General features: G+C 45.5%; 1 protein-coding gene and 2 long non-coding RNA genes across 3 annotated transcripts in view; all 3 read right to left on the bottom strand.

The window, feature by feature from the left end:
• LOC122108079 overlaps nucleotides 1-11,674 on the bottom strand; it is a 168,312-nt gene extending 156,638 nt beyond the window's left edge. Inside the window, exon 1 of the long non-coding RNA XR_006147468.1 lies at nucleotides 11,637-11,674. This is a non-coding gene — a long non-coding RNA (uncharacterized LOC122108079). The remainder of the gene's footprint in view (nucleotides 1-11,636) is intronic.
• LOC122108076 lies at nucleotides 2,980-5,665 on the bottom strand. The gene is made up of 2 exons (XR_006147465.1): nucleotides 5,588-5,665; nucleotides 2,980-3,159 (listed from the first exon to the last, which is right to left on the bottom strand). It is a non-coding gene; the product is annotated as an uncharacterized LOC122108076 (long non-coding RNA).
• A 1,505-nt stretch (nucleotides 11,675-13,179) lies between the features above and the next one.
• Nucleotides 13,180-15,088, bottom strand: LOC122107898 (sperm motility kinase 4A-like). The gene has a single exon (XM_042679767.1). It carries the CDS (start codon nucleotides 14,866-14,868, stop codon nucleotides 13,180-13,182), a length of 1,689 nt encoding a protein of 562 aa, XP_042535701.1. The 5' UTR covers nucleotides 14,869-15,088.
• Nucleotides 15,089-16,163: the final 1,075 nt, after the last annotated feature.

Here is a 16,163-nt window from a genome sequence, read left to right as displayed (position 1 = left end):
TATATATATAAATAATAAATGTTCACTATTTAAACTCAGGAACTGAACTGAACAACAAGAGGGAATGCTTATCTTATAGTCAGACTTTCATAGGAAAACAGAAACCTAATACAAATATAAAACTGCATTCAAAAGAATGAAGTAGCCTGGTGCCAGTGGCTCATGCCTGTAATCCTATCTACTTAGGAGGCTTTGAGATCTGAGGATCGCAGTTCAAAGCCAGCCCAGGCAGGAAAGTCCGTGAGACTCTTATCTCCAATAAACCACCAGAAAACCGGAAGTGGCATCGTAGCTCAACTGGTAGAGCGCTCTCCTAGAGCTGAAGAGCTGAGGGACAGTGCTCAGGCCCAGAGTTCAAGCCCTAAGACCAACCAAAAAAAAACAAAAGAATGTAGAATGGGGAGATAAATCACCCCAAGACACCTACCCAAAGATTTGTAAGCTAGCTAGGTAAAAATGTTTTAAGGGTGCTAGCAGTTCACTTCTGTAATCCTAACTACTCAAGAGGCTGAGATCTTGGGACCATGGTTTGAAGATGGTCCATGCAAAAAAGTCTCTCCACCAAACTTAAAGTCTTATCTCCACCAAACTTAAAAAAAAAAAAAAAAAAAAAAGGTCCCTTAAGTGGAGCTGTGGCTCAAGTGGTAGAGAACTAACGTTAAGCAAATGAAGCTCAGGGACAAAGTCTAAGCCCTGTGGCACCAAAATAAATACATAAAATTTAACGGGGTTCTTGGTTAAAAATCGTTAACCACAACCTGGCTCTGGTGGTTCATGCCTGTAATCCTAGCTCAGGAGGCTGAGAGCTGAGGACCACAATTCAAAGTCAGGCTGGGCAGCAAGTCCATGAGACTCATCTCTAATTAAGTACCAAAAGAGCTGGAAGTGGAGCTGTGGCTCAAGTGGTAGAGCGCTAGCCTTGAGCAAAAACAGTTCAGGGACAGTGTTGGGACAGTGCCCAGGACCAACACACACACACACACGCGCACACACACACACACGCACACACGCACGCACCCACACACATACACACGCACACACACATGCATATACACATACAAACACACACAACCAAATTAACCTCTGCATAAAATTTTGTATACAATCAGACTACTCCAAGGGATCGAACAAGTTCATATGTATGTGCACACAATGGAATCTACGTAGCCAATTCAAACAAAATTGTAGGTTCTAAGTAAAAATCACAAATACAAATCTCCACTTGATCACTGAAAAGAACAGCCGGGGTTTGCTCTGGGTTATAAGTGTAACAGCAGCTTTTAGGATGTACCTTACCTTTGACCCACTCCATTCTGTATAGCTACTCCATCTTGAGTGTAAGTCTTAAAACAGAATGACTTTGCATTGCATTACTTTGCAAGTTAATAAACGCATAATACAGGCATAAGCCTCTGGTGCCTGGCTCTCACTGTAATCTTTTAAGGAAGGCAAAAAACAAACAAACAAACAAAACAAAAACAAAAAATGAGGGAAGTCACTATTTAATAACTCTTAAAAAGATAAAGAATTTGTGACCCAAATGTGGGTAGATGGAACTGAGTATGAAAAAAAACTTTTTGTTTCAAAGTCTGAATATATTTTTAAACATCTCTGGAGCATCACTATCATGTTCAATAGCTATCAAATTTAACTAAAAAATAAAATTAGACAATTCCTCTGTTACACTTGCCACATTTTAAGTGGTAAATCTCCATATGACCAAATGGCTACTATACTGGAAAGAACAGATTTCAGAACTCTTAAATTTTTACAGAAAACTTTACTAAACGATTTCATTTCTGGGAAAAGTCCAGCTTAATAAAAGGCAATAGGAACTCTTTCTCATCCTTCCAAACCCCAAAGAGCAAAAACATTTCCCAAAAATGATTTTCAAATCACTGAAAAGTGCAATCTATGTTTGAAAACAAGTCAGGTCAACGTCATGTGGCTTACCTTGATAGTAATTTTTGATTATGGTCTACGAAAGAAAACAAAAATTACGAAACTATCAACCAAAAAACATACTAGGGCAGTAACGGAAGAGAAAATTTTTACTTAGTATTAAAGATGATAACATTAAAAAAACCATTAACCTCAAAAGCATTAACTTTAATTCTTGCTTGTATGTTCCAATTTTTACAATGTAGCTCAAGTATTTATGTCAATTTTTTTTTTTTTTTTGGTTCCCGTCACGGGGCCTGAACTCTGGGCCTGGGTGCTGTCCCTCAGCTCTTCAGCTCAAGGCTAGCGCTCTACCACTTGAGCCACAGTGCCAATTCCGGCTTTTTTCTTTCTCCTTATGTGGTGCTGAGCAATCGAACTCAGGGCCTCAGGCATGCAAGGCAAGCGCTCTACCACTGAGCCACCTTCCCAGCCCTATTTATCTCATTTTTATTTTGCCATTGTCCCCAGGTAAAACCATAAACGGAGGGCAGGACTCAAGACAAATAATCTGGAAAAGTATCAAAGTACACTGAGTTTTCAAACTAATATTTAAAAACATTAGCAACCATAGTTACACTATAATTTTCTCAAACAAAATATTCTTTAGATGCAAAGAATATAATTACCTAAAACACCTGCATTTTCATTAGGTATTAAGAATACTTGTTATAAGCAAACAGAGAACCAATACACATTACACATGAAATCTATCATAATATGGGCTGGGAAGTTGGCTCAGTGGTAGAGGGCTTGCCTTGCATGCCTGAGGCCCTGGGTTCGATTCCTCAGCACCACATAAGCAAAAAGCCGGAAGTGGCGCTGTAGCTCAAGTGGTAGAGTGCTAGCCTTGAGCTGAAGAGCTGAGGGACAGTGCCCAAGCCCAGAGTTCAGGCCCCACGACCGGACCCAAAAAAAAAAAAAAAAGAAATCTATCATAATACTAAATTTTATGCAGCTGAATACTGACAGCAGAAAGCACGGATGTCTTTTGACTTTATTTGGCTAAAATGAATTTGAAGAAGTGGGGAAAACAGCTTTTTCAATGTATCTAAATATCACTTTATTTCAAGTAAATAATATTGCTAAATATCATACATTTTATGTAGAGATTTTGAAGTCAATATTTTAGATTTCCAGTTACACAGCATACCATATGGAGATAATATTATCTTGGTCTTTCCATCCAGCAGTTCAGTTTCCAACTTTAAACCAACTCTGCAACATGAAAAAAGGTGTGTCATTATTAAGAAAAAGCAATGTTTTAAATAGCCTGAACTTTGGAAGTATATTTATTCCTTTGAAAATATAGGATAGGAATATTGTACATATCAGAACAGTCTTTTAATTTAAAATGTTTTTCACTCCATAGGAAAACTACAGGGAGAAAAAATTTTCTTAAAAACTTTCAATAGGGACTGGGAAGGTGGCGCCGTGGTAGAGTGCTTGCCTTGCATGCATGAGGCCCTGGGTTCCATTGCTCAGCACCACATAAGCAAAAAAAAAGGCCGGAAGTGGTGCTGTGGCTCAAGTGGTAGAGCACTAGCCTTGAGCTGAAGAGCTGAGGGACAGCGCCCAGGCCCAGAGTTCAGGCCCCATGACTGGACCAAAAAAAGAAATTAAAAAAAAAAAACTTTTCAATAATCCAAGAATTTGTCATCTTCAAAATGCAATCTGATTTTTATAGTTGGTAAGCAATAATTAGTTATCATACTATTTATCTGGATCAGTTGTGGGGTTTGAACTCAGTATCTGGACACTGTACCTGAGTTTATTCACACAAGGTTATACTTTGAGCCACAGCTCCACTTCTGGTTTTCTGGGTTAATTGCAAATGAGTCTCATGGACTTTTTAGGATGGCTTTGAACTGCAATCCTCAGATCTCAGCCTCCTGAAAAGCCAGGATTATAGGATTGAGCCACCAGTGCCAGGTTTCATACTATCCTTTAACTTGTAGTTCTAGACTGAAAATAAAAAATAATGCTGTTACTAAAACTCTTCAAGTAGGTAATGGAACAAGGCAGATCTGGCTAACATGTATTGGTTTCATAATGATCTCTCTTGGCTAACAGTCTGTGCAGTCCTGAAAATGACTGCTAATGTCACAAAGTTTAGTTACTTTTTGAGTATAGAGTTCCACTTTAAAAAGATATTTTGAATAATACATATTCACATTTACTAACTCTTTTGCTACTATCACGACAATACACTTTGGCTACTATGATAGATCCAATGCCAAAGCATGAGCATATAAAATGGTGGGTACTACAAACAACACTTGTGCACCTGCTACAGTCTTAACCAAAAATTACACTAGAACTAAAAATAGCATATAAAAAAAAGTGGAGGTAAAAAAAACGTGCAAACACTATTTTGAGACAAAAGGCAGATAGAAAACCAAATCCAGTCTCAAAAGAGAAGGGCTGGGAAAGGTCAGATTACAAAAGCGAAATTTACAGCTTTGCCCAGGTAGAGAATACAAATTTTACCTCAGTATTTGTGGGTTGTTTTTTTTTTTTTTTTTTTGGTCGGTCGTGGGGCTTGAACTCTGCACTTGTGCACTGTCCCTGAGCTCTTCAGCTCAAGGCGAGCGCTCTATTGCTTGAGCCACAGCACCACTTCCGGTGTTCTAGTGGTTAATTGGAGATAAGAGTCTCACGGACTTTCCTGCACGGGCTGGCTTTGAACTGCATCCTCAGGTCTCAGCCTCCTGAGGAGCTTGGATTACAGGCCTGAGCAACCGGCGTCCGGCTTACCTCAGTATTTGTTTATGGTAACCGACGCTAAAAGCTCATACCAGTAATCCTAGCCATTCAGAGGGTTTACATCTGAGAATCACGGTTCGAAGCCAGCTCAAGCAGGAAAGTCTGCGAGACTCTTATACCAATTAACAAGCAAAAAACCCAGAAGTGAAACTGTGGCTCGAGTGGTAGAGTGGCAGCCTTGCTCTAAAAATCTAAAGGGCAACTCCCAGGTCTGAACTCAACATCCTAGTACCAGCACCAAAAAAGAATAAAAATTAAAAAATTAAAGGTACTACACAGGAAAGAAGGAAGGAATTAGAAGTGTTTCTGTGGGGCAGATCCTGTTTGTGCTGGTGAAACTTAACCAAACAAAAAGAGATGTTGCCTGAAACTCCTCTCAATTCTGCACTTCACTGAGGCGTGGACTGATTTACAAATCCCTGATTGTACAGCACAGCATTCGTTCATCTGCTGCACCCGCGCGGTGAGGTCGGGTTGGTGGTTCGCAGGGATCCGCAGCGAGGCCGCTAGAGGCTGGGCGCTGTTAACTCCCGCCGGGACTCCCACGCACCAGTGCTAAGCTCCTCACCACAAGGTGAGCGAGGAGCGGGGGTCCGGGCCGGCTTCCTCCCCGCGAGGCCGCCAAGCTCGCCTCTCCCGCTGCCCCTCTCCTCCCGCTGCGTCAGCGGCGAATAACGGCACAGAAAGCGGCTCCGCGACAGCTCCCAGCAGAGGCGGGAAGGAAGCACGCGGCCTGCGGGGTGGGGAGACCGAGCGCCCTCCCCACTCCCCTCCACCCCCCGCCTCGCCACCGTGGGAGCTAGGCCCGGGGCGCCGGCGCCGAAAACCACCCAGCACCAACCTAGCCCCACTCGCGACCACCCTCTGCGCCCCGACGAACCCCAAATGCATGGCCTGACCGCCGATTCTCTTTGCGGGTCTTGTGGTGTTCTACGGTGGCCGGCTCAGCTCAACGGGCGCTATTCCGATTGGATGAGGGAGGGCTGGCGAGCTAGGAGAGAGGGCCAATCAGAATGGAGGATGCGGGTGGGTTGTTCCGCAGGGGGGGGGGAAAGGGGGGGAAGGAATTCCCTGGAGATGTTGGGAGACGTTTGCCCTGGAAGGGGAACCCGGTGGACCGGGCTGAGCGGGCAGTTGAGACCTCTGCTTGTGGCAGTTGCCTGCATTCAGTGAATACCTCAGCTTGAGTGGAGTTGGTAAAACTGGGAGGAACAAAAACTGTAAATGCTTTCATTTACATTCCTTATGCCGGAAGTTATCTTTGCAAGATTTATTTTGGTTCAACAACCACAACACAATGAGGCATATGGTGGGTGTGTGTCCTGCTGTGAACCTGACTCAAGCTGGACACATTGTAGCTCTTTTAAAGTACTGTTGCAAGAGGTTGAGGAGAAGGTTGGAAGGGATGACATGATCAAGATGCACTGTACTCAAATTGCTATGTTAAATTGAAACCCCTTTGTGTAATTAAGGATAAATGAATGTTTTAGCAGTAATCACAAGTGCTCAATAAATATAGGTGTTTGTGCACATGCACCAGACACACATCTAAGTGCTTATGGCTACGACTTAAGCCTTTATAACATCTCTGTGTCACAAGGAGGTTAAGTAACTTGCCTATGGCTACTGTCCATGGAACAATTTAACACCAGAGTCTATGTCTCCATCCCGTGTTCTGTGAGTGTGACTCACTTGTAAAAATTACTTCCTTCAGGAATCCCTTCTGAAATATACGACTTGGGTAGATTATGGAAGTGGAGCCATGACTCAACTGGTTTAGATCGAGTCTTAAGTGAAAAAGCGGGGGGACAGTGCCTAAATACTGAGTTCAAGTCACAGATCCACCAGAAAACAAAAACCAAAAATCTTGTGAAAGGATCCTTCATGTCCATTCCAGGGAACCACCGGAGGCAAGTAGGCACAGGGGAAAGATTATAAGTTTTAATGGAGGAGCCATATTTCCCTTCAGAGGAAGCACATAGCCACTGTCCCTATCCAAGTAGCAGGAGGGTCTGGGGTCAGGAAGGGAGTTAGGTTGGGGGCTCAGGTGGGTCTGAGCGGAGAGAGGGAGTGGCCAGCTCTAGGGCAGGAACTCCAGGGCAGGGAGGAGCTCAGGTATGGGTGGAGCTGAGGCCCAAAGGTGGTCATAATGCTAACATTTCCCCACTTTGTTGTTTAATAAAAATAGTGCTACCAGGCTGGTGGTATAGGTGGAAGTTGTTTCTTCTATAGCTACTTCCTGCTATAAAGGGGCAAAGTAGGGGTTCCTGCTTTGTTGTTGGGCCGGAACCGTCCAAAAAGCATCTGCTTGACAGTTTGGTTGGTAAAGGTCCTCCTTTTTCCATGACAATAGTTATTTGAATTCCAAGACACAATAAAAGCCAAAATTGTTGTTAAAGTAAAAATTGCTGTTAGTGGCCCAAGAGAGGAATAAGCCAGGGAGGGACTGATTCCCAGAAGGAGCTATCAAAGACCTGAAATTGTCTTTTTTGTCTTGGATTGGAGACATAGCATGTACCTGACTCCCAGTCATCCTGGTGGGGGGAGTAAGACCTTTTCTACTTTAGGATCACACTAACCTGAGGAGGAGGTAGCAGAGATATTTAAAAGTTCCAGAGCCAACAGGTGTCATGGGCTCTTTTGGGTACTTCCTGATGGCCTGGGGGCATCAAGGAGTCCCTGGAGCTGGGGTCTTTAGGGTCCCAGTCTAGGCTGAGCAAGGCAGAGCAGTGCAAGTGATGTCTCTGGTTGCCTGTAGTAACAGGATGGCTTTGACTTGTTCCCAGGTGATGTCCTGGGTGGGGGATTGTTCTCCTGTTAAAAGAAACTTTTGGAAAGGCTAGACAAAAAAGCTGACAAAGTGACAAGGTCAGTTAACATGAATGACATAGGAGAACATACACTGGCCGTGGGCCAGGAAAGTTCCATTTGGAGCATAAGCTCAGTTGTGGCCCATTACAGGGAAGGAAGAATAACTGGACTCCAGGCAGGAAGGGGGTGTCTAGAGTCTTTTGGGCAACTGGGTAGGGGAGGCATAATGGACTAGTTGGGAGTACCAGTCAGAGACTACTATCAATACAAATAGCAGGTGGCAGAGGCAAGACTGTAACTTTCTATCCAGTTAGAAGGTAGACAGGTATGGACATTGGATGGACAGGCAACTCTTTTTCTTATCTCCTGGCTCTGATTAATTTTGAAAGGATGAGTGTAAAGTGAATCTATTTAGGATATTATGTCCCCTTACTCCTCTCCATGATTTTCTGTTGTCAGGACTGACTTTGTCTTGGCTGTGTGTGGGTGGTGGGGTGTTGGGGGGGGGGAGGAGGGTCCTCAGCATCCATTGCTAGGATAGCTTGTCCCAGTTGGTATCTATCAGGTTTGGATTCAAGGCTTGGGCATTGTCCTTGAACACTTTTGCTCGAGGCTAGTGCTCTACCACTTAGTCACACCACTTTTAGCCTTCGGTTGGATACTGAGAGGTAAGAGTTTCCAGCCATGCCTCCAGTCTGGCTCGTTGCTGATTAGCTGGGAGATGGAGTTTTAGAGAGATTGTGCCTGGGATGACATTGAACTGTGGCAAAAGGCGTCTTTGTCACAAAAGCCCTTTTTATTTCCAATTAAAGCAACAAGGAGATCAATAGAGATAGAGGTGACCTACAACTTGTTAACAATTGACTAACAATTACTTATCAGAGTTTTGTAATAACAAAACCCAGTAGATATTTTTTCAACTGAAACTTATTGACAGTCTAAATACCACCCATTGCCTCTGGGCAGCCTGCTTAAAGTGGCTTATCAACAACATTTCACTTTTAACAAATGTACAGACTTTTTCTTGAGCTACAGCAGTGTAGCCTGTTTAGCACATAATCTCAGTTCTACAAACTTTTTCCTTACCAAATGAATTTATGTGACTGGAGTCAGCTCAAGTCACTGCCAATTAGGACTTTGAACAGATACAAGGAGTTTGGGACTAAAATTATCCCTCACATTTTACAACCTTAGCTTTGACTACCCACTCTCACAGATGACTGACACGTTCCTGCCCAGTTAGACATGGGCATTAGGCATGCTTACAGACTATCTTCCCATGACATCCTGGCTCTGATCAATTTTTGAAGGTCCAAGCATAAATGACTCCAGGATCTGACACCATTTTTGCCATCAGATGTGCTAACGTTGCTGGGGTCCCTGGAGTACCTTTCTCCATGCTAAGATAAATGCATCTTTGTCATTCTCCTCAGTCAGTTGCTAGACTTGAACTCAGGGTTTGAGCACTGTCCCTCAGTTCTCCAGCTCAAGGCTAGCACTGTGCCACTTGGAGCTGCAAAGCAACTCCACTTTGGTCCTCAGCTCCACCCATTCCTGAGCTCTACCCTGCCCTGGAGTTCCTGCCCTACAGTTGGCCACTCCCTCTTTCTGCCCAGACCCACTGGAGCACCCACCTAACTTCCTGTCCCCAGATCTTCCTGCTACCTGGACAGGGAGGTGCCATGTGCTCCCTCTGGGGGGAAATATGGCTCCTCTAATATACCTTACAATAACCTTTCTCCTGTGCCTGCTTGCCTCTGGGTGGTCCCCTGGGATGGCTGTGAGGGGTCCTTTCATTGGATTGGTTCCCTGTGGGTTTGCTCCCCCCTCCACTTTGAATGGGGGTCTGACCAGCTTCCCCAGGACCTAGCCTGAGGTCCTACACTCCTGTCGCCAGAGAACCACCAAGGTAACTTTCTCCTGACCTAGCACTCTACCTGCTGCCCATCAACACTGGCTAATTAAGTCCTGTCCCAGGTTTCTGATTTCTGTATTTCCATCGTAAGGCCACCTGAGCCACTGACCGCCCCCCCCCTACCCCCACACCCCCGACTGACAGAAATCTTGGCCAAGTACTCAGAACTCACCACTAAGGCATACCGTGGCCAAGGGCCCCGTGGAGAAAATGTGTCCACGTTTCCCATTGGCCCCCACCCCACCCTGTTACCAGCCAAATTGCACTGCTGAGGATGCTCTGAGAAAGCTTTTGGTTCCAGATCACTTACTCCTATTGCTTCCTCTAATGTTTTCAGGGTGTCTGCTTTGACGTTGAGGGCTTGGATCCATTTGGAGTTGATTCTGGTGTAGGGTGATACATAAGGCTCTAGGTTTAGTTTTCTGCAGGGTGATTAACCAATTTTGCCAGCACCATTTACTGGAGAGGCTGTCTTTCTTACATTCTATTTTTTGGCTCCCTTATCAAAGATTAGGTGGCTATGGGTCTGCATGCTCATTTCTGGGTCTTCGTTGCTATTCCATTGGTCCTCGTGTCTGTTCTTGTGCCAGATTACTATGGCTTTGTAGTAGAGTTAGAAATTTGGTACTGGTATTCTTCCAGCGCTGTTCTTGCTGCTAAGGATTGTTTATGCTATTCAGGATCTTTTACTGTTTCATATGATTTCTTGGACTAGTTCTATTTCCATGAAAAATTGGGTTGGGTAATTGATAGGTATCACATCGAATATGTACCTAGCCTTTGGAAGTATTGCCATTTTCACTACGTTAATCCTCCCAATCCAGTAGGATGGGAGGTTGTTCCACGTCCTGATTTCTGCTTTGATTTCCTTTTTCAGATTTGTAAAGTTTCCATTGTAGAGGTCATTCACTTCTTAGTTACCTCCTAGGAATTGGGGCCATTACCAAAGGAGTAGCTTTCCTGATTTCATCCAAACTCTTCTCCTTGTTGGCATACAGAAAAGCCATTGCTTTTCTACCCTGCTACTTTGCCAAAGTTTTGAATCAGCTCAAGTATTTTGGAAGTGGAGTCGATCAGCTTCTTTGTCTTTCTGAAGAGTTTCTCTTGTATCCTCTGAGTGTGTCTCTTGGTGAAATAGCTCCTCCATGTTGACCAACTTTCTGAGCCCCTTGGTGGAAACACTTAGAAGGGGGCTGAGGCAGCAGCTTTGTGGCATAGTATTTTCCTTTGGTTTGTGCCAGGAGTTGGGCTTGAACTTAGGGTCTTGTGCTTTCTCTTGGATTTAGTGGCTCATGACTAGCACTAGTCATTTGAGCCATAACCCCACCTCTGGTCTTTCTGCAGAATAAATGCGGATATGAGTGTCTCAAACTTTTCTGCTTGGCCTGCCTTTGAACCTCCACCCTCAGACTCCAGCATCCCAAGTAGTGGGATTTATAGGTGTGAGTGACCAGCACCCTGTCTGTAATGTGTTCTCCTATCAGTCATGAGGCACTGTTTATTTCTGGAACTCTCTTGAGTTCTCTCTTCTGTAAAGATGGTTAACAGAAAGGATGTAGGTGAGTAACATGCCTGAGCTGTGAGCATACGTAGGTCTCTGTTCCTGTTACTGGAGTTTACCAGCTATTGCACACTTCCAGGCCGAGTTAGGACAGCTGTTTTCTCTACCTAGAAGTTTCATTATCCTTCTTAAAAAAACAAAAGAGAGAAACATTGCTGAGTGCTGGTATCTTACACTTGTAATTTTAGCAAGTCAGGAGGCTAAGATCTGAGGATATTAGTTCTTGAAGTAAACACCAGTAAAGGCAGAAGTGGAGCCATGGCCTTTATGGTAGAGAAGTAGCCTTGAGAGAAAAGCCAAAAAACCCTCAAGGAGGCCAGAAGATCCCTGCTGAGAGCTGCTGGGGTTTTCTGCTTCAACAGTGCTTGAGGGGAACCAGGTGCTGGACCACAATTCTGGCCATCTGCTCCAAGCCACCAACCTTGTGCCACCTCTTCACCGTGTCCTCAACCTGCCCGGAGGCCTCTGTTGTCAGCCCAGTGCTAACCCATTGCTACTCCATCTCTCTTAACTGCTGCCCTGAGGAATGCAGTCTCCTGCCAGGTGTGCCTGAACTGCTACCAGGACTCAGAGGCCACCATCAACCACCAGATCCATCTGGAGCTCTACCCCTCCTATGTCTACCTGCCCATGTCTTGGGACTTTCGCCGAGATGGTGTGGCTCTGAAGAACTTTGCCAAGTGTGGCTCTGAAGAACTTTGCCAAGTACTTTTTTGCTAGTCTCATGAGAGAGAGAACATGCAGAGAAACGGATGAAGCTGCAGAACCAGAGAGGTGGCCGCATCTTCCTGTAGGAGATCTAGAAACCAGAGTGTGATGTCGGGGAAAGCGGGCTGAAATTGACGGAGTGTGCACCTCACTGGGAGAGAGTGTGAATCAGTCACTGCTGGAACTGCACGAACTGGCCACTGACAAAAATGATCCCCACTTGTGGGTCTTCATTGAGACTCATTACCTGAGTGAGCAGGTGACGTCCATCAAAGAACCATGTTGGTGACCATGTCAACAACTTGCACAGGAGGAAGCCCCGATCTGGCATGGCAGAATGTCTCTTTGACAAGCTCCCTCTGGGAGAAAGTGATGAGAGAGAAGCCTTGAGCTGACCCCCAAGCCACACATGACTTCCGGTCACAAAGGCAGTGCATGCATGTTGGCGATTATTATTACCTTTTCTATACATTTTACAAAACCTCCTAAGTTCTTTCAACTTGTACCATTTCGTCAAATAAAGGGATTTGGTACAAAGCAAATAAAAAGCTCAAGGAGAGCGTGCAGGCCCTGAATGTCAGCTCTAGGACTTGTGCAAAAGAAAACCCAAAGAGAGCACATCACCCCTAAACTAGGAGAAGAGTTCAAGGCTTCATTTCTGATCTGAAAGCATCTCAGGTCTTTGAGATACACTGTTAATTGGTTGCTACTCATGGAGTCACCTTGTCCTTTTCTTAGTGTTTAGAACTCAGGACCTTGCAGTTAGCTGTGCTTAATAGGTTCAAACATGTACTGCTGGAGTTCCTCCCTCAATCCCTCCTGTGTGTGGGCAGTATTGGAGAAAGGACTTGTGTGTGTGCTGTTTCTCTTTGAGCATCAATCCTCCAAGGCCTCTGGCCTCTGAATAGCTCGGAGTACAGACAAGATGCACAAATTAGTGTCACTGTCACATTCTTGAACTCCCACCAAACATCAGTACCCAATGCAGAAATGAAGAGTACTCAGAACCTATATGATCAAATTTTGAGAAAATCAATTTAATAAGTTTGGTGAGAAGCAAAAAAATATAGAAAGCATATTAAGTATCATTTCCAATACGAAAAACTTAAGTCTGTGGAGCTTGTTGGAGGTCGCAGCAGAGGAAGGAACCGTTGTCTCCAGGCATGTTCAGGCACAATGGCACGTGTTCCAGGTGAGCACCACAGCCTTTCAGCCTTTCCATTGGAGCTGAAGGAAGAAAGGGAACTCAGGACTGAATTGTACAGGACAACACCTGACAAGTCACAATCTCTTTCTGAAAGTCTATCCCTTTAGCTCCCTCTCCCTCTCCCCTTTTCTGTTTGTTTCTCCACACTTCCCTTTCACCCAGGAAACCATAGATCAGAGGGGATGAGCTAAACCAAAAAAAAAAGGACTTCCTTGAAGTATAGATAAACACAGAGCACAGCTCAGTGGCCACCTACTTTTTTCCAGGCTGTCAGGAGGAATCAGTGTGTGTAGGAAGGACTCTAGGCCTGCTGCAGCAGCAACAACATAAATTTCGAAAGCAGCTGGTGATGTTCTTCTTCCAGCGCCTCCAGCCCCTGAGTCGCTCATTTGTTGTGGATGTTGTGGGTTGAGCGGATGGTAGGGAAGTTTTGGCAGGTGCAGGACTTGGGGGCAGCTTGCTGCTCTCCTCCTCCCCAGCTTGGTCCTTCCCGCTGGGATCACATGTTTTTGGACATGGGGCAACAGATCTTATCTTCCTCCTCCTCTTTCTGTACTGTACCCATGAGTTATATACTACAGGGGGAAGAGAGTGGGGTCTGCTGCCCGCCTGCCTCTCCTGCTCAGGGGCCGAGCTGGTCATTTCATTGTGTTTGGCCATGGGGAGTGCTACTTCGGCTGCTGCTGCTGCTGCAGCTGCTGGTACCAGGGCAGCCTTGCTGCTCACAGTCTTGCCCTCTGTGTTGGAAATATGGGGTCTCCAAGGGAGGCAGGGTAGGCACACGGATCTCCTGCCTTTCCTGCCACCACTCCCCTGCTGCTGCTCAGCAGGCAGGCCTACAGCCCGGTGGCCCAAGGGAGCACTGGCTTGCTTCAAGTGTAGAGCCTGGCCGGTCCTGCATACGGGGGAGGGGCAAGGCGGAGGCGCAGGCAGTGCATGCCTCACCAGGCCCGTCAGGTCTTGGCCCTGGTCTTGCTGCTGCTTTAAGATTTTATAGGTTGCCATGGAGGCAGACAGGGCTGCCCCAACCTGGTCTGGGTCAAAACCCAGGAAATAGGCCATGACGTTTAGAATGGCCGGATCTGGCTCGGCCAGGGCACTCTGGCTGGGGCGTGGTGAGCGTGCCTGTGTTGCCTTTAACCAAGGGTGGCACAACACTTGCCTCACAGCAGGTCTCTTTTGAGGGTCAGGTGTCATCAGATACCTTAAGATATGTTGCAGTTCGGTGGAAAAGCTTTTGAATATTAGACACCTGCCCGCTAACACTTGCTGTTTTAGGACGCGCCAGGACCTGTCATCAAAAGGGATGTCGCCCATGACCATGAAGTAGAGTAGTATCCCCAAACTCCAGACGTCCACCTTGGGACCCTGGTATTTCTGCTGCTTAATCATTTCGGGGGGGCAATAAGCCATTGTCCCGCACCACCCGTCCAGCTCCTGCTGGGGCTGGAACCGCATACTGAGACCAAAGTCGCATAGCTTAGCTGTGCCCTGGCTGTCCAGCAGGATGTTTTCTGCTTTAATGTCGCGGTGAACGATGCCGTGGTCGTGGCAATAATTGACCGCCCTCACGATCTGCCTAAACAGAAGCCTGGCCTCCTCCTCCCTCAGTCTGACCACCTTGTACACATAGTCTGCTAGGTCTCCTTCCTCGAGGTACTCCATCACCAAGTTCACCCGCTGCTCTGCCTCCACCACCTGGTACAGTTTGATGATGTTAGGGTGCTCCACAGACTTTAAGATGTCCAGTTCTGTGTCAACAGATGGGCAGTTCTCCTTGCTGATCGTTTTCACGGCGACCAGGCTGTCTGTAGGCAGGTGCTTGGCCAGATAGACTGAGGCAAAGCCCCCCTCGCCGATGGTTCTCAGCACCCGGTAGTGAGCCCTGAGGAGCTCCTCGTGTGAGGAACTGGCCTCAAGGCCCTGCCGGGACCTCTCCTCTCTACTCTCACTACTCATCCTACACAGCACCCTAGCGATGCTGTCTAGGGAGAAAATAGAATCAAACAATGAAATAAAATGTATAAATGTATAATAAAGGAATACAATGTAAGTAAAATATGAATAAGTATAATAAACGAGTAATAAAATGTAACTACCTAACAAACTATCTATCTAACAATATAATGTAAATATAGAAAGAATAATAAATGAACAATATGCTAAAATGCTATCTAAAATGCTATCTAGTAAAAAAGTATAAGAAAAAAGTAGAGCAAGAAAAGAAAAAGGAAAAGTGAAAGAGAAGAGTAAAAGAAGAAAAGTGAGAAAAAGAAAAGAAAAGTAGAGGAAAAAGTCAAGAAAAAGGAAGAAAGAAGTAAGATAGGAAAAAGTAAAAGAGGCAAAAGAGAAACCAAGTCCGAGAGAGTCAAAGCCAAATCGCAATCCAAATCCAAACACCGAAAGTCAAAGCCAAATCAATAAACCAAATCCCGAAAATCAATCACTCACCAGCCACCAACCACCTGAACTCCACCCCTCCAACTACCTACAAGAGTCCACCAGTCAGCACGCGATATATATATAGCCAGGGTTATTGTGACCTCACGAAGGTGTCTGTGATGTCAGAGCTGCCAAGCGTCTCTGCCCATGTGGGTGTCGCCCCCTGTGCCCATCTCAGTTCCTGGCCTTCAGGACGCTTCTTAGATGAGCATGCCTGGACTGGCCTTGCAGTCAGGGCCTGGGCACTGTCCTTTAGCATTTTGACTTGGATTGATTTCATTATTGTTTTCATTTTAGTGCCAGCCCTGGGCCTTGAACTCTGGGCCTGGGCACTGTCCTTGAACTTCTTTTTGCTCAAGGTTAGCACTCTACCACTTGAGCCACAGACCTACTTCCCGCTTTTTCTCTTTCTGTGTTACTGAGGAATTGAACCCAGGCAAGCACTCTAGCACTAAGCACATTCCCAGCCCCTGTCCCTGAGCTTTGATACTCAAAGCTGGTGCTCTATCAGCTGAGCCACAGTCCCACTTCTATCTTCTTGGTGCTTCATGGGAGATAATAGTCTCAGGGAATTTTCCAGCCCATGTTGCCTTTGTATTAGCATCCTCATATGGCAGCCTCCTGCTTAGCTAGGATTACAGGCCTTACAGTAGCCATATGCTTACAACACACTTATGTTAAACAGAACTTAGGTTCTGTTCAGTAAGAGTCTACTCTAAGTTTTCTTAGGTGGTTATGTAGATTGATATTTAATATTTCAACCGATGGCAGTCTAGCGAGAGTGCCGATATCAAGACTCCTAGAGTGCTCAT

This window comes from Dipodomys spectabilis, unplaced genomic scaffold, assembly GCF_019054845.1.
Source record: "Dipodomys spectabilis isolate Male_0828 unplaced genomic scaffold, ASM1905484v1 ptg000054l, whole genome shotgun sequence".
NCBI classification, from domain to species: domain Eukaryota; kingdom Metazoa; phylum Chordata; class Mammalia; order Rodentia; family Heteromyidae; genus Dipodomys; species Dipodomys spectabilis.
The sequence above is the reverse complement of the archived record's forward strand: the minus strand, read 5'-3'. Positions and strand labels throughout refer to the sequence as shown.